General features: G+C 42.5%; 1 protein-coding gene and 1 long non-coding RNA gene across 2 annotated transcripts in view; both read right to left on the bottom strand.

Moving 5' to 3' along the window:
- Positions 1-1,315: 1,315 nt before the first annotated feature.
- Positions 1,316-5,298, bottom strand: LOC125092423 (uncharacterized). The gene is made up of 3 exons (XR_007124920.1): positions 5,170-5,298; positions 2,492-2,499; positions 1,316-1,326 (listed from the first exon to the last, which is right to left on the bottom strand). It is a non-coding gene; the product is annotated as an uncharacterized LOC125092423 (long non-coding RNA).
- Positions 5,299-16,658: 11,360 nt separating this feature from the next.
- ITIH6 (inter-alpha-trypsin inhibitor heavy chain family member 6) overlaps positions 16,659-18,434 on the bottom strand; it is a 55,920-nt gene continuing 54,144 nt past the window's right edge. Inside the window, 1 exon segment of the mRNA XM_053447824.1 lies at positions 16,659-18,433. Within this exon segment, the coding sequence (XP_053303799.1) occupies positions 18,231-18,433 (203 nt within the window). The 3' untranslated portion in view covers positions 16,659-18,230.

Raw genomic sequence — 18,434 nt, 5'->3', positions numbered from 1 at the left:
GAGATCTATGCATGAAATCTCGAGACTTTTGGAGAAAGAAGTGAGATTAATTAATGAATAAATGTTTTTGGAGGCCCACAGACACCTTAAACTAATGTAGGCTCCCCACGAAAGCCTCCTTCTTTTCCTAGGTATCCCCGTCTTAGGAAATGGCTCCATCATTCACCCAGTCTCTGTATATCCAAGTGTTTATGTGTCTTAGTGTCTTTGTAACACAATGTCTTTTGTATTTCATTTTCTCCTTATGTCTGTATGTGAGTGCGCTAGCATCTGTGTGCCCCCAGTGTCTGTGTGTCACAATGCCAGCATGTTGGTTGTGTATCTCAGTTCAGTGTTTCTGCGTGCCTCAGTGTCTTTATCCTTGTCTGTGTGCCCTAGTGTTTTTCTGTGTGTCTTGATATCTGTGAAAAGAGTCTGCGTGTCCCAGTGACTGTATCCCCACATCTGTAAGTTCCAGTGTCTATGTGTTCTTCTGTCCATATGTCCCAATGCCTGTATGTTCCAGCATTGGTGTCAATGTCTGTATGTTCCAGTGTTTGTGTGTTCCAGTGACTGTGCTCCAAAGTAAGCATGTTGCAGGGTGTTTATGTGTTTTGGTGTTTTGTGTGCTCTACTGCCTGTGCTACAGTTTCTGTGTGTTTGGGTCAGAGTATCTTAATGTCTGTATGTTTCACTAAGGATGTCCCTGTGTCAGCATGGTGTCGTATGTCTGAGTTTCAGTGTTTCTGTGTGCCTCGGAGACTATATCCCTGTGTCTGTATGTCCTAGTGTTTATGTGTCACAGAATTTGTAGGTTTAAGTGTCTGCAACCAGTGTTTGTATATCTCATGGTCTATATGTTTTCTGGTGTCTGTACCTCCCAGTTTCTGAGAACCTCAGCGTTTGTGTGTTCCATTACCTACGCATTGCAATGTCTATGTGTGTCAGTGTCTGTATGTCCCAGTGGTCGTTTGTCTCTGTCTGTGCACCTTGTTTCCCTGTGCTTGAATGTCCCAGTGACTTATTCCTCAATGTCTCTACATCCAAATGTCTATGTGTCTCAGGGGCTGTGTCCCAGTGTTTATACTCTCACTCCTCACGTATCTGTCTATATCTAAGTGTTATGTATCCTAGTGTCTGTGAACCTCAGTGTCTATAAATCCCAATTTCTGCCTCTACCCCTGCCTGTGCATCAGTGTCTGTGTCAAAAATGACTGTGTGTCACAGTGTCTATATTTTTCCCAGTGTCTGCAGATCATAGTTTCTCTCTACACTAATGTCTGGGTGTCCCCAGTATCCGTTTATGTCTTAGTGACTGTACATTCTAGGGTCTGTGTGTCTTGGTGACTGTGCATGTTCCAGTGTCTGCATCCCTCAGTTTCTATATGTCCCAGTTTGTGTAACTTGACCATTTGCATGTTACATGTGTCTATTAGTTTCAGTGTTTCTGTGGACTTCAGTATCTATAGCCCAGGGTCTGTGTATCACAAAGTCTGTATGGGCCAGTTCTGTGTAGCCCCATGGCTGTATGTACCACTGCCTGTGTAAGCCTCTACAACTCTATGTCCCAGGGTGTGCTCCAGTTTCTGTATGTCCCAATGCCACTGCGCTTCAGTGTATGCATATTCCAGTATTTGCTTGTTCCACTATTTGTGTGCCTCAGTGTTTTTGTCTGTCCTCGTGTCTGTGTGCCTCAGTGCCTGTATCCTGTCGTCTGTGTGTCCCAGTATTGACATGCTACTGTGTGTCTCTGAGTTCCTGCTTCTGTGTGCTTCAGTCTTCATACCCCGGTTTCCTTGTGTCTCAAAGGAGTGTGTATCCCAGTGTGTGTGTCCATCTTAGGTTCTATGTGTCTCTCTGTGTATCCCAGTGTCTGTATGTACCAGTAACTCCGTGGCAGTGTCTGGTCCCATTATCTCTGTGTGCCAGCATCTCTGTGTGCTCTGACATCTATTCTAGTGTCTCTGTGTCAGTGTATGTGTTCTAGTGTCTGTGTGTTTGTGTGTATACCTGTGTCTCTCTGTGTGTTAGTGGTTGCTCATGTTTCTTCATGGCTGTGTGTTTCTTAATATTTATATGAGCAAGTATCCAGCTGTGTTCCAGTGTCTGCATATTTCATTTTCCCAAGGTTTCTGTGTCCCAGTGCCCCTGTGCTCTGGTGTCTGTGGCTTCCATTTTATATTGTGGTCCAGTATCTGCATGTCTTTGACCCCCTGTAAGTCTGTGAGTTTCTGTGTCTTATTCTTCAGACATCCCTGTGTTGTACATCCTATTAGTCTCTGTTTCAGCGTCTGTATACCACCATCTCTGAGTGTCCCTCAGTCTCTGCCTGTATTCTGCGTCTTCTATGTTCTTGTCTCTGTGCGTCCCTCATCACTGTGTTTTAGTGTCTGTGCATCCTTGTCTTTGAAGGTACTTGAGTTTCTGCATATCCAGAGCCTCTTCAATCTACTGTCTGTGTCTTCCTGTCTCTGTGTACCCACAGATCTCTGTGTCTCAGTGTCTGAGAAACCAACAACTCTCTGATTGAGTGTTTGTACACCCCTTCTTCTGTGCATCACTGAGTTTAGTGTATTCTTGATTCTTTACATGTCCTTGAATCTTTGCGTGTTCCCAAGTCTTTACGTGTACTTGAGTCATTATGCATCCTTGAGTCAGCGTGTCCTTAAGTCATTACATGTCCCTGAGTCCTAGCTTGTGAACTAGCATCTGTGCATCTCTGTATCTGGATGCCCATGAGGCTCTGTGTTCCAGGGCAAGTGTCTCAGAGTTTCTATCTCTGTGCATCCCCAAGTCTTTGCATATCCCTGAACCACTGTGAGCCACTGGAAGTGTGTCTCAGGGTCTCTGCAGTCCTGCATCTGGGTGTCTCTGAGCCTCTGTGTTGCAGTGTCTGTGCTCCTGGATCTGCATAAGCCCTCTTCCATGTACCTTTTGTTGGTGAGTCTCTGAATCTGTGCATCTCTGGAACTTTGTTCTCCATGTCTGTGATTTGGTATTTACTGCCATTCCCCATTTACTTCCCCCAGTTTTGGCCAATGTCTCTGCACTCATTTCTTTTTTTTTTTTTTTATTTTTTTTTTTTCAGCATAACAGTATTCCTTGTTTTTGCATCACACCCAGTGCTCCATGCAATCCGTGCCCTCTCCAATACCCACCACCTGGTTCCCCCAACCTCCCACCCCCCTCCCCTTCAAACCCCTCAGATTGTTTTTCAGAGTCCATAGTCTCTCATGGTTCACCTCCCCTTCCAATTTCCCCCAACTCCCTTCTCCTCTCTAACTCCCCTTGTCCTCCATGCTATTTGTTAGGCTCCACAAATAAGTGAAACCATATGATAATTGACTCTCTCTGCTTGACTTATTTCACTCAGCATAATCTCTTCCCGTCCCGTCCATGTTGCTACAAAAGTTGGGTATTCATCCTTTCTGATGGAGGCATAATACTCCATAGTGTATATGGACCACATCTGCACTCATTTCTTGATGTTGCTGTGACAGTGCCTTAAGTTCTTCTGTGATTCAATACCCCTATTTCTCAGTCCCTGCATCATTTTCTCTAGGTTCCCATGGCTGTGTTCTTGTTTCTATGGGTCTATTTTCCAGGGTGCCTCTCTGCATCTGTTTCTCTTACCTTTTTGCTGTGACCCTGCTTTTGTTTTGATCCGACTCACCACCTCCTTGTTCCTGCCTTGCTGCTTGTGTCTAGTGTCTGATCAATGTCTTTTTTTTTTTTAAGTTTCTATTAAAATTCCAGTTTGGTAACATACTGTGTAGTAGTACTTTCAGGTGTACAATATAGTGATTCAACACTTCCATACATCACCGGTGCTTATCACAAGAAATGCTCTCCTTAATCCCCATCACTTATATAACCCACCCCCACCTCCTGGCAATCATCAGTTTGTACTCTATAGTGAAGAATCTGTTTCTTGGTCTCTCTCTCTCTCTCTCTCTCTCTCTCTCTCTCTCTCTCTCCCTCCCTCCTTCCTTCCTTTTGTTCATTTGTTTTGCTTCTTAAATTCCACATGAGTGAAATCATACGGTGTTTGTCTTTCTCAGACTGACTTATTTTGTTTAGCATAATGCTCGGTTGCCCCATCCATGTCATTGCAAATGGTAAGATTTCACTTTTATGGGTGAGCAATATTCCAATATATATATATGCCACATCTTCTTTATCCACTCATCAGTCGATGGACACTTGGGCTGTTTCCATAAGTTGGCTATTGTAGATAATGCTGCTATAAACGTTGGGGTGCATATATCCCTTCGAATTAGTATCTTTGGATTTCATGGGTAAATACCTAGTAGTGCACTAGATGGATTATAGGTAGTTACCCTTTTACTTTTTGAGGAAACTGCATACTGTTTTCCAGAGTAACTGTACCAGTTAGCATTCCCACTGACTGTGTAAGAGGGTTGCCCCTTCTCTGCATCCTCGCCAACACCTGCTATTTCCTGTGTTCTTAATTTTAGCCATTCTGACAGGTGTGAGGGTGTAGCTCATTGAGGTTTTCATTTGTATTTCCCTGACGATGAGTGACGTTGAGCATCTTTCATGTGTCTGTTAGCCATCTGGATGTGTTCTTTGAAAAAAAAAAAAAAAAAGTCTGTTCATGTCTTCTGCCTATTATTTTTTAAACTGGATCATTTGCTTTTTGAGTGTGGAGATTTATAAGTTCTTCATAGATTTTAGGTACTAAACCTTTATCAGAGATGCCATTTGCAAATATCTTCTCCCATTCTGAAGGTTGCTTTTTAGTTTTGTTGATTGTTTTCCTTCGCTGGTCAGAAGTGTTTTATCTTGATGAAGTCCCAATAGTTTATTTGTGCTTTTGTTTCCCTTGCATCAGGAGACATATCTAGTAGGAAGTTGTTATGGCCAATGTCAGGGAGGTTACTGCCTGTGTTCTCCTGTAGGATTTGATGGATTCCTGTCTCACATGGATCAATGGATCCATTTTGTGTATGGTGTGAGAAAGTGCTCCAGTTTCATTCTTTTGCATGTTGCTGTCCAGTTTTTCCAACACCATTTCTTGAAGAGACTCTCTTTTTCCCACTGGATATTCTTTCCTGCTTTGTTGAAGATTGGTTGACCATGTAGTTGTGGGTCCATTTCTGGGTTTTTAATTTCAGTCCCATTGATCTATGTGTCTGTTTTGTGCCGGTACCATACTTGCTCGATCACTACAGTTCTGTACTACAACTTGAAGTCCACAATTGTGATGCCTCCAGCTTTGCTTTGCTTTTTCAAGATTGCTTTGGCTCTTTGGGGTCTTTTGTGGTTCCATACAAATTTTAGGACTGTTTGTTCTAGCCCTGTGAAAAATGCTCTTGGAATTTTGATAGGGATTGCATTAAATTGTGTAAATTGCTTTGGGTAGTATAGACATTTTAACAATATGTGTCCTTCCAACCCATGAGCACGGAAAGTCTTTCCATTTCTCTGTGTCCTCTTCAATTGCTGTCATTAGTGCTTCATAGTTTTCAGAGCGCAGGTCTTTCATGTGTTCTGTTAGGCTTATTCCTAGGTATCTTGTGCTTTTTGGTGCAATTGTAAATGGGGACAATTCCTTGATTTCTCTCTCTGCTGATTCATTACTGGTGTATAGAAATGCAACAGATTCCCATATACTGATTTTTTTTTTTTTATGTCCTGTGACTTGACTGAATTCGTGCATGAGTCCAAGCAATCACTGGGGGGAGTCTCTTGGGTTTTTGATATCGAGTATCATGTCTTTGCAAATAGCAAAAGTTTTACTTCTTGACGATTTGGATGTCTTTATTTCTTTTTGTTGTCTGACAGCTGTGGCTAGGACATCCGATACTATGTTAAATAACGGTAGTAAGAGTGGACACCCCTGTCTTGTTCCTGACTGAAGAAGGAAAGCCCTCAGTTTTGCCCATGGAGGATGATATCAGCTGTGGGTTTTTCATATATGATCTTTAGTATGTTCAGGTATATACGTTCCCTCTACTCAGCTGATGGTGTTTTTCATGAATGGATGTCCTACTTTATCAGATGCTTTTTCCACATCTATTGAGAGGACCATATGTTTCTTATCATTTCCTTTATTAACGTGGTGTATCACGCTGGTTGGCTTGCAAATACTGAACCACTCATACTGCCCAGGAATAAATCCCACTTGATCCTGGTGAATGATTCTTTTAATGTACTGTGGGATTGAATTTGCTAGTATTTTCTTGAGAATTGTTACATCCATATACATCAGGGATATGGGCGTGTAGTTATCGTTTTTTTTTTTTTCCCCCTGGAGTCTTTGACTGGTTTTGGAATCGGGGTAATGCTGACCTCATAGAATGGACTTGGAAGTTTTTCTTCCATTTCTATTTTTTGGACTAGTTGAAGAAGAATAGGTATTAAGTCTTCATGTTTAGTAGAGTTCCCTTATGAGGCTATCTGGCCCTGAACATTTGTTTGTTGGAAGATTTTTTTATTACTGATTCCATTTCTTTGGTGGTTATTGGTCTGTTCAAGTTTTCTATTTCTTCCAGTTCAGTTTTGGTAGTTTATATGTTTCTAGGAATTTATCCATTTCTTCCAGGTTGTCCAGTTTGTTGTCATATTGTTTTTCATAATATCCTCTTACACTTACTTGTATTTCCATGGGGTTGGTTATCATTTCTCCTCTCTCATTTGTGATTTTATCTATTTGGGTCCTTTCTCATTTCTTTTTTATAAGTCTAGATAAGGGTTTACCAATTTTGTTGATTTTTTTTTTCAAAGAACCATCTCCTCATTTCATCGATCTCTTCTGCTATTTCTTTAGTTTCTAGGTCAGTTATTTCTGTTCTAATCTTTATTATCTCCCTTCTTCTGCCAGCTTTAGGCTTTGTTTGTTGTTCTTTCTCCAGCTCCTTTAGGTGCAAGGTTAGGCTGTTTATTTGAGATTTTTTTCTTGCTTCTTTTTTTTTAAGATTTTTAAAATTTATTTATTTGACAGACAGAGATCACAAGTAGGCAGAGAGGCAGGCAGAGAGGGAGGAAGGGAAGCAGGCTCCCCGCTGAGAAGAGAGCCCGATGTGGGGCTCGATCCCAGGACCCTGGGGTCGTGACCTGAGCTGAAAGCAGAGGCTTTAAACCCACCGAGCCACCCAGGTGTCCCTCTTGCTTCTTAAGGTAGGCCTGTATTGCTATATACTTGCCTCTTATGACCACTTTTGCAGCATCCCAAAGGTGTAGAACTGTCATGTTGTCATTTTCATTTGTTTCCATGTATTTTAAAAATTTCTTATTTAATTTCCTGGTTGGTCCGATTACTGCTTAGGAGCATGCTGTTTAACCCTCCATCTATCTGTGGTCTTTCCAAAGGTGTTCTTCTGGTTGACTTCAAGTTTCAATACTGTTGTGATCAGAAAAGATGCATGGTTATGATCTTGATCATTTGGCACTTCTTGAGGCCGAATTCGTGACCCAATATGTGAGCTATTCTGGAGAATGTTCCATGTGCAACTCCAAAAGAATGTGTATTCTGCTGTTTGCGATGAAATGTCCTGAATATATCTGTTAAGGTCCATCTGGTCCAGGGTGTCGTTCAAAGCCAGTCTTTCCTTGTTGATCTTCTGCTTAGGTGATCTGTCCATTGCTGTCAGTGTAGGGGTGTTAAAGTCTCCTACTATTACTGTGTTATTATCAATGAGCTCCTTTACGTTTGTTAATTGTTGTATATATTTGGGTGCTCCCAAGTTGGGGGTATAAATATTTACAACTGTCAGATCTCCTTGATGGATAGTCCCCTTTACTATGACATAGTGCCCTTCTTCATCTCTTGTTACAGTCTTTGGCTTAAAATGTAGTTTGTCTGATATAGTATTGTTACTCCTGGCTTTCTTTGGATGTCCATTTGCATGATAAATGTTTCCCCATACCCTCACTTTCAATCTGAAGGTGTCTCTAGGTCTACAATGAATCTCTTGTAGACAGCACATAGATGGGTTTTGGGTTTTATCCATTCTGACACCCTATGTCTTTTGATTGGAGCATTCCATCCATTTAGTGCAGACTAATTATTCATACATATGTATTTGGTGCCCTTTTGTTGGTTGTTTTGTCATTGTTTCTGGACATTTCCTCTGTTCCTTTCTGTCTTTGTCACTTTGGTCTTCCCTTCCCACTCGAAGTGTCCCCTTTAATACTCTTGCAGGGTTGTTTTAATGGTCACAATCTCCTTGGTTTTGGTTTGCCTGGGAAACTCTTTATCCCTCCTTCTATTCTGAATGATAGCCTTGCTAGATAGAGAATTCTTGGCTGCACATTTTTCCCATTCAGCATGTTGAATATATCATGCTACTCCTTCCTGGCCTGCCAAGTTTCTGTGGAGAGATCTACTGCTAGCTGGGTGGGTCTTCCTTGTAGGTTAGGGATTTCTTTTGTCTTGCTGCTTTGGGAATTTTTTTCTTCATCACTATCTTTTGAAAATTTCACTCCATATCGTCTTGGTGTGGGCCTGCTTTGTTGATTTTGTTGGGAGTTCTCTGTGACCCCCAGAACTGGATGTCCGTCTCCTTCCCCGGATTAGGGAAGTTTGGGGCAATTAATTCCTCAAGTAAACCTTCTGTCCCCCTTTCTCTCTTCTTATTCTGGGACTTCTATGATATGAATGTTATTATGTTTGATGGAGTCACTGAGTTCCCTCAGTCTACTGTTGTGATCCAAATGTTTCCTTCTCTTTTCTGTTCAGCTTTATTGTTTCCATAATGCTATCTTCTATATCACATAGTCCTTCCTCTGCTTCCTTCCATCCTTGTGCTCATTACATCCAGTCAGTTTCGGAATCTTAGTTCTTGAATTTTTCATTTGGTCTGACTGGTGTTTAGCCCTTTTATGGCTGCACTAAGGGTCTCCTGATGTCTTCCAAGCTTTTCTCAAGCCCAGCTAGTGTCCTTATGATTATTGCTTTAAATTTTGGGTCGTGTATATTACTTACATGTGTTTTGATTAGATCCCTGGCCAGGACCTTTTCTTGTTCTTTCTTTGGGGTGAATTCCTCCATCTTAGCATTTTGCCTAGGTTTCTGTCTTCTTCTGCATGTTAGAAAAGCCTGCTGTGGTTCATGCTCCTGCAAGTAATGGTTTTACAGAGAAGGGTTCATATAAGGTCCAGGGCCTGGTGCTTCAGGAAGTGTCCTCTGGCATGTGCTGTGTGCCCTCTGGTGCTGTGTTTTGGCTGCTCTATCCCTCAGGCCACTGGTCTGCAGAGGTTCTCCTGCCTGCAGTGGGGATGTTTGGACCTTGCCAGAGTGTGGCGAGTTTTAGCTAGTTGTGCTCCAGTCTGCTTGTTAAAAGGGACCTGATGCTTTTTCCACTAGAACGGAACATTTACAGAATTCTGTGGTCCGTAGACATCCTGTGTGCAGGGGCTTCCATTGGTCTTCTGGGGATGTGGCCCACTGAGCTGGTCTTTAAGCACACTTGCCCAAGAATGGCAGTAGTATTGGCAGAGCACAGGGAGGCAGGGACTTGGTAGAAACAGTTAAGGCAACCAGTGTTGGCACTATGGGTGTTTACTGAGGTTAGTTTATGCTGAGGGGAGGGACGAGAAATGGTGCCAGCCAGCTCCTTTGTCCCCAGAGACAGGAGTCTGAGAGCCCATGCCTGCTGCTCTCAGGACAGCACTTTCAGAGGAGCGAATGATCTCCCCTCATGCATCCCAGGCTTTTTTTTTTTTTTTTTTTTTTTCCAGATCACTGCTTCCACACTGTCCTGTCTCTGGGTTGCTTGTCTGCCTGGAGCAGTGCAGTGCACCTTGGGCTCTATCTCAGCCACACCTGATGATTTTAAAATTCAAACCTCAGGGACCTGATGTGGCAGGGACCCATGCTTGTCCTCTGGGGAAGAGTGTCACAGTGGTGGGACTGACACAGGTGTAACCCAGAAGGGCAGTCCATGCCAGAGCACAGGGGCATGGGATTTGGAACAACGCAGGCTAAACAGCCAGTGTCTGGGTTTGCTGCCCTCAGCAGGTGTGGTCTGCACCTATGCTGAAGGGCTGGGGAGAGAAGTGGTGCCTGCCAGTTACTTTTGTCCCCAGAGAGGCCATGCCACCTTTTGTGGATGCGCTCCAAAAACGTACAAATAGTCCCTCCCCGTGCACCTGAGATGATCCACAGATCGTACAGTCTGTCCCAGGATTGCTTACCTGTCAATGGCTTTGGAGAAGTGTTCTCTTCATGCATATCCCTGTGTGCTCCACTCTTTCCTGCCTTTCTCTGCAGCCAGGGCACCCTCCCCTCTGCAGCTGCCATGCCCCCTTTCTTCCACAAACCACATCTCTGTATTTCCTACTGTACTCAGTGTGGCCTCTTCTCTCCCTCTAGCGGTGTAGTCTGTTCTATCAAACCTCAGGTTGATTTCTTGGGTATTCAGAATGATTTGATAGTTATCTAGCTGTGTTCAAAGGATGAGGCAATTCTAGGGTCCTCCTACTATGCTGCCATCTTGGGTCTCCCATCAGTGCCTTAGAGTTTACAGGGAACATCTCTTTTACCTTTATGGTTAGGTTTATTGCTAGGTATCTTACAGTTTTTCCTGCAAGTGTAATGGGATCGATACCTTGATTTCTCTTTGTGCTGCTTCATTATTGAGGTATAGAAGTGCAACAGAGTTCTGTATGTTGATTTTGTATCCTGCAACTTTACTGAATTTGTGCATCAGTTCTAGCAATTTTTTGATGGAGTCTTTTAGGTTTTCTATATTACACCATGTCATCTGCAAATAGTGAAAGTTATACTTCCTCTATCCTGGTTTGGCGGCTTTTTATTTCTTTTTGTTGTCCGATTGTTGTGGCTAGCACTTCCAAAACTATGTCAAATAACAGTGGTGAGGGCAGACATCCCTGTCTTGTTCCTGATTGTAGAAGAAGAGCTCTCCGTTTTGCCCATTGAGGATGACAGTGGCTGTGGGCTTTTTGTATTTGGCCTTTATTAGGTTATGTTTCCCTCTACCTTAGTTTGTTGAGAGTTTTGTAATGAACGGATGTCCTACTTTGTCAAATGCTTTTTGTGCATCTGTTGAGAGGATCATGTGGTTCTTCGCCTTCTTTATTAATGTGGTGTATCACATGATTGATTTGCAAAAAGTGAAGCATGGTCACAGCTCAGGAATAAGTCCCACTTGATTGCGGTAAAAGATTCTTTTAATGTATTGTTGGATTAGGTTTGCTAGTATTTTCTTGAGAATTTTTGCACCCGTGTTCATCAGGATATTGGCCTGTAGCTCTCTTTTTTGCTGGAATCTTTGTCCAGTTTTGGCATCAGGGTAGTGCTGGCTTTCATACAACGAATGAGGAAGTTTTCCTTCCTTTTCCATTTTCTAGAATCGTTTGAGAAGAATAGGTATTAAGTCTTCTTTAAATGTTTGGTAGAATTCCCCTGTGAAGCTGTGTGGACTTGGACTCTTGTTTCTTGGAAGTTTTTTTGCTTGTTTGTCTGTTTGTTTTATTACTGACTCAATTTCTTTGCTGGTAATCAGTCTGTTCAAATTGTCTGTTTCTTTCTGTTTCAGATTTGGTAGATAATATATTTTTTTAACATCTTAATTTTGATTTTATTTCTTTTCAGTGTTCTAGCATTCATTGTTTATGCACCACACCCAGTGCACCACGCAATATATGCCCTCCTCAATACCCACTACCAGGCTCACCCATCCCCCCATCGCCCTCCCCTCCCAAACCCCCAGTTTGTTTCTCAGAGTCCACAGTCTCTCATGACTCAGCTCCCCCACTGACTTCCCCCAATTCACTTTTCCTTTCCTTCTCCTAATGTCCTCCATTTTATTCCTTATGTTCCACAAGGTAAGTGAAACCATATGATAATTGACTTTTCTCTGCTTGACTTATTTCACTCAGCATAATCTCCTCCAGTCCCGTCCATGTTGATACAGAAGTTGGGTATTCATCCTTTCTGATGGCTGTGTAATATTCCATTGTCTATGTGGATCATATCTTCTTGATCCATTCGTCTGTTGAAGGGCATCTTGGCTCTTCCCACAGTTTGGTGATTGTGGACATTGCTGATATGAACATTGGGGGTACATATGGCCCTTCTTTTCACTACATCTGTATCTTTGGGTAGATTGTATGTTTTTAAGAATTTACCCAGGTTGTTTTTCTAGGTTGTTGGTATATTGTTGTTGTTGTTTTTATAATATTCTCTTATAATTGTCCATATTTCTGTGGTGTTGGTTGTCATTTCTCCTCTCTCAACTGTGACTTTATTTATTTGGGTCCTTTCTCATTTCTTTTTTATAAAGGTCTAGATAGGGGTTTACTGACTTTATTAACTTTTTTCAAAGAACCAGCTCCTGGTTTCATTGATCTGCTCTATTGGTTTGTTGTTGTTGTTGTTGTTGTTGTTGTTGTTGTATCTATGTCATTTAAATCTGTTCTATTATTTCCTTCCTTCTGCTGATTTAGGCTTTGTTTGTTGTTATTTTTCTAGCTCCCTTAAGTATAAGGTTAGGTTGTTTATTTGAGATTTTCTTGCCTCTTAATGTAGGCCTGTATTGCTATATACTTCCTTCTTATGACCACTTTTACTGCATCCCAAAGGTTTTGCCTTATTGTGTTTTCATTTTCATTTGTTTTCATGTATTTTTTAGTTTCTTGACCCATTCACTCATTAGTAGCATGTTGTTTAACCTTCATGTACTTGTAATCTCTCCATTTTTTTTTTTTCTTCTGGTTGACTTGTGGTTTCATAGTGTTGTGGTCGGAAAAAGTGCATGGTATGATCCTAATCTTTTTGCATTTGTTGAGGCATGATTTGTGACCTAGTATGTGATCTATTCCAGAGAATGTTCCATGTGCACATGAAAGGAATGTGTATTCTGCTGTTTTAAGAGGAAATGTTCTGAATACATCTGTAAAGTCCCTCTAGTCCAGTGTGTCATTCAAAGCTGTTGTTTTCTTGTTGATTCTCTGCTTAGATGATCTGTCCATTGCTGTAAGTGGAGTATTAAAGTCCCTTACTATTATTGTATTATTGTCAATGAGGTCCTTTATGTTTGTAATTAATTGTTTCATTGGGGCTCCTGTGTTGGGTACATAAATGTTTCCAATTGTTAGATCTTCTTGCTGTATTGTCCCCTTTATTATGAATCGTGTCATTCTTCTCTTGTTACAGTCTGGTTTAAAGTCTACTTGGTCTGATACAAGAATCAATATGCTGGCTTTCATTTGACATTTTTTGTGTGTGAAAAATGTTTCTCTAGCCCCTCACTTTCAATCTGCAGGTGTCTTTAGGTCTGAAATGTGTTTCTTGTACGAAGTATATAGATGAACCTCATTTGTTTTTTGGGTTTTTTTTTTTCTCATCCACTCTGACACCCTGTGTCTTTTAATTGGACCCTTTAGTCCATTTACACTCAGAATAATTATTCATAGGTATGTACTTATTGCCAATTTGTTACTTGTTTTTGTCATTTCTGGAGATTTTCTTTGATCCTTTCTTGTCATTATCACTGTTCATCTCTCCTTGCAAAGAGTCCCTTTAGTACTTCTTCCAGGGCTGTGTTATTGGTCATGATATCCTTTAGTTTTTGTTTGTCTGGGCAACTCTGTATCTTTCTTTCTATTCTGATAGCCTTGCTGTAGAGTTTCTAGGTGGCAGATTTTTCCATTCAGCTCTTTGAATATATGATGCCACTCCCTTCTGGCTTACCACGTTTCTGTTGAGAAATCTGCACCTAGCCTGATGTATCTTCCCTTGTAAGTTAAGGACTTCTTTTGTCTTGCTGCTTTTAACATTTTTAACTAATCACTCTATTTTTCAAATGTAATTACAATATGTCTTGGGTGTTGGCCTGCTTTTGTTGATTTTGATGGGAGTTCTCTGTGTCTCCTGGTTCTGATGGTTGTTTTTGTCCCCAGATTGGGGAAGTTTTTAGCTATTATTTCTCAAATAAACTTCCTGTCCCTTTTTCTCTCACTTCCTCTCCTGGGATTCCTATGATACAAGTGTTATTATGTTCATGCTGTCACTGAGTTTCCCAAAGCCTTTTCTCATGATCCATAGTTCATCTTTCTCCTCTTTTGTTCAGCTTCATTATATTCCATCATTCTATCTTTATACCACTCATTCATTCTTCTGCTTCTTCCATCCCTGTGGTCATTCCATCCAGCCAGTTTTGAATCTCAGTTATTGTCTTTTTCATTTCTGTCAGGTTGGTTTTTAACTCTTTTTTCTCTGGGGTAAGGGTCCCCTGAACTCTTCCACTCTTTCCCTAGCCCAGTGAGTATTCTTATGCTTGTTGCTTTAAATTCTCCCTCACTCATGTTACTTATATCTGTTTTGCTTCGATCTCTGGCCACAACCTTATCTTGTTTTTTTGCATTTGGGATGAATTCCTCCATGTGACATTTTGTCTAGGTCTCTGCCTTCATCTGTATGTGAGAATAGATAGCCAGTTATGATTCCTGCTTCTGAGAGCAATGGCTTTATGAAGAAGAGGTCATGTAGTATCCAGGGCCTGGCACTTCAGTGAGTGTCTCTGGTGTGTGTTGTGTGCACTCTGCTGGAGTGTTTTGGCTGATCTATCCTTCAGGGTAGTTGTCTGCAGAGGCGTCTCTCTGCCTGCAGGTGGTCACTGTGGTGGGTCCTTTGCCAGAATGTGGGTGAGTTTTAAGTACGTGTGCTCTAGCCTGCTTGTTAGATGAGACCTGATACTACCTGAACTGGAACTGAAACCCTGAAGAACCCTCTGGCTGGGAGATGTGGTGTGGGCAGGGGTTTCTCCTGGTCTTCTGGGAAGGGGCCCTCTGCACTGGGACTGGAGCAAGTTTGACTGAGAAGGATAGTCTCTCCAGTGTGCAGGGGTGTGGGGCTTGGTGTAAGCAGGTTAGGCAGCCAGTGTGGGTGCTGTGTTGCTTCCTGCAGGTGGCTCTGTGTTTATGCTGTGGGTCAGGGGAGGGAAATAGTTCCAGCCAGCTTCTTGTCCCCATAGCAGCATCTCCATGAATACTGGCTCTCAGGGACACACTAGGAGAAGAACAAACAAACCCTCCCACTGTGTGTCCCCAGGTGCTTCTCAGATCACTGTTTCCACACTGTCTGCCTTCAGGTCCTTTGCTTGCCTTCTCTTCAGGAGCAGGGCAGTGCCCACCAAGTCTATTCCAGCCAAGCCCACTGACCTCTAGAACTTCAGCCTTTAAGCCCCCTTGGTTGCAAGAACTCACGAAATTCAGCCACTCTCATTTTCCAGGCCAGTGGCTTTGGGGGATGCATTCTCTTTATGCGTTCCCCTGCATGCTCCTCTCTCTTACCCTTCTCTGTGACCACAGCTCCCTCCCCTCTGCAGCACCCAGGATTCTTTTCTCCCCTAATCCATGGGTCCCCACTTCCTTACCTTTTTTGATGTGGCCTCTTTTCCCCCTTTAGTTGTGGAGTTTGTTCTGTCAGTCTTCAGGTCTCTTTCTGGGGTATTTAGGATGATTTGATAATTATCTAGTTCTGATTGTGTGCAAGGTGAGCATAGCATTCCCCTACTCTGCTGTCATCTTGTCTTCTCCTACTCATGGCTTTTTTATTTTTGAGCCACTCTCTGTGTCCCTGTGCCTGATTCACTGTCCCCATCTCTTCACTTTTGGCCTTGCCTGCCTATTTGTGTGTTTCTGTTTCTGGGTATCCCCAGGTTTATTTTTATTCTGTGTCTTTGCCTCCCTGCGTCTCTGGATAGATTTCCTTGTCACTGTGTCCTCTGCCCATTTGTTTATGTTCTGTGTGTCCGTTCCTATGTGTCTAGGTTTCTTTGTTCCTATCTTGATCCTTCCAGACATGATCCTGTGTATCTGTTCCCATTTCTAATTGTATCCATATGGCTGTGTTTGTGGGTTCACATCCCCATGTCTACTTATTCTGGAATGTATGTGTTGTGTGTGTGTATCTTTCTCTCACTCCTTTTCTAAATTCTTGTGTCCTATATCACAGTGTCTCCATTGTACCTGGGCCTCCAGCTTGCCTGTCTTTATGCCTCTCTGTTACCTAACCTAACCCTAACCCTTATGTCTTGGCTGGTGTTTGTCACAGTTTGGGTGTCTGCATTCCCATGCTTTTGTCACTGGATCTCTGAATATATAAATTTGTGCTCCAGTTTGGACTCTTGGTGTGCTCCTCCGCATGCGCCCATGTCCTTGGGTCTTTGTTACCAAGTCTTGGTAGAAGTAACATCTCTGTTTCTATGATTTTGGTAGATCTGTGGTCTTGTGTCTCTGTTTTCTTCTCCCATCCCCTATCCCATTTCTGTAAGTTACCATGTCAGCATGTCTCTATGCCTCTACTCTTCAACCTTGGTGTATTGGGCTATGGTTTTGACCTATGTCTCCCTGGTTACTTCTGTGTCCCCTGTGTCTCTATGTGTCACGGTGTGTCTCGTCTCCTCTGCTTTTGTGTCTGGTCTGTGTGAATATCTCTGTCTCTCTCTCTTGCTCACTTTCGCTCTTCTTAAGACTTTATTTTTTTTCAGTAGTTCAAGGAAAATTTTCTTTTCTTTTCTTTTCGAATTTTTATTTAAATTCTAGTCAGTTAACATGCAGTGCAATATTGGTTTCATGAATAGATTTCAGTGATTCATCACTTACATACAACACCTAGTTTTTGTTTGTTTGTTTTGTTTTGTTTTTTGAGATCATCTCTACATCCCAACGTGGGGCTTGAACTCACAATCCCGAGATCAAGTGTCACGTGCTCTACTGAGTGAACCAGCCAGGAGCCCCAGAAAAACTACTTAAATGACTGAGGGAATTACAGATATTTGATGAAGTCTGGAGTGGTTGGAGGAGGGTGGGAAGGACATCTGAGCCACGATCTAAGTTGTGATCTAGAATTTGAGTGGCAATGCAAAAGATGAGCATGGTAGACAGGGGCCAGGGCAGGTAAGGTCAGAGCGATTATCAAATAGAACAGCTTGAGAGAGGTCCCTTAGTGGAGATGGGGTTGAGGCAGGGCCCATTAGGGAATGGAGAGGAGGCCAGGGTCAGGGGGTGGATAGAGTTCAGAGAGCGAGTGGGAAAAAGTGAGGTCAGAGGGGTATAGGATAGAGGGCAGATCACGTAGGGCCTTGTCGGGTATAAAAAGAACTTTGGGCTTCATTCTAGGTAAGATGGGAAACTCTTGAGGGGGGTTAAGTGCGAGCGGGACATGAAGCAATCTTTGTTTTTAAAATAATCCTTTTGCTGCTGAGGAAGGATGGCAAAAAAAAAAAAAAGAAGAAAGGAAGAAAAGAAAGGAATGAAGGAAAGAAAGCAAGAAAGAAGAAGGAAAAAATTATCCCGAGAGAGGGAGCAGGGAGACCAGTGAGGAGACTGGAACAGTATTCTAGGGTAGACATGATTGTAGTCTGCCCTAAGATAGTGACAGTTGGGTGGTGAGAACTGGGTACATTTGGCAAATATGTCAGAGGCAACATTGCCGAGAATTGAAGATGGATGGGATATTGGCGGTGGTGAAGGGAAGGGGCATGTCAAGGACCTCATGCCCAAATTTGTATCCCTGTGACTTACTGCCACCACCAACTGGTTCTAATCCTGTCCCATAATGTCTCCCAAAAATGTTGCTCTCCTTAGGAAGAGAGAACAATGGAGTGGTGGAGCACATTCAGTCTGCAACCAAATGATGTAGGCCCAAATCTCTTACTAGTTGTATGACATGGAATAAGTTACTTCAGTTCCCTGCACTTCAGTTTCCCATGAGTAAAATGCAGGTATCCACAGGTTGTGTGTGTGTGAGTGTGTGTATGTATGAAATCAGGGACTAAAAGAGTAATATATAGACAAGTACCTGCACATACAAAGGACTAAAAAATGTTAACCTTTGTTACTTCACAGTCTTTAGGAAATTTAAGGATAATTGTTATCTTTTCCAATTTGTGTACCCCTCTCCTTAAGCAGGGCTGTATATAGAGCACAAAAGAACTAATCAGACCTGCCTTACCCAGTGATGCCTCCACTTAGAACCCTGTATCCCTACCCTGTCTGGGAAACATGAGCAATTCTCTTGTCCAACAAAGCAAATGTCAAAAACCACAGCTTGATCAGTTTCTTTCTGTTTTGCTTTCCCAGTCTTAATATCCCTCCTCTCTCGGGGCCTCTAATTCTGTGCTTAGGTTCTAAGGCCCAGAGAGGTTAAGTAGCTGATTCAAAGTCTCAAAGCAAGCAAACAGGCAACTGTCATCACTAGAATCTGCAGAAGCTTTGTACATTCCTAGTTCCCGGAGCTCTCCATTCTTACCTCCTCCTCATGGCTTGACCTCTTGCCCGTGACACTCACCATCTTCATCAGGAGTGAGGAAGGTATAGAAAGCTGGTGTGTTCAAGGACTCCATGATCATGGACTCCACCATTGACTTAGACAGCAGCTCTAGCTCCTCAGGGAGATGGAGCAGGCTGGCCACCTCAGGGAGGATGCTAGAAGGCAGCAAGACTGGCACGTTTGGGGGCTG

Source organism: Lutra lutra, chromosome X (assembly GCF_902655055.1).
Source record: "Lutra lutra chromosome X, mLutLut1.2, whole genome shotgun sequence".
NCBI lineage: Eukaryota > Metazoa > Chordata > Mammalia > Carnivora > Mustelidae > Lutra > Lutra lutra.
This window is presented reverse-complemented; position numbering and strand designations above follow the sequence as displayed.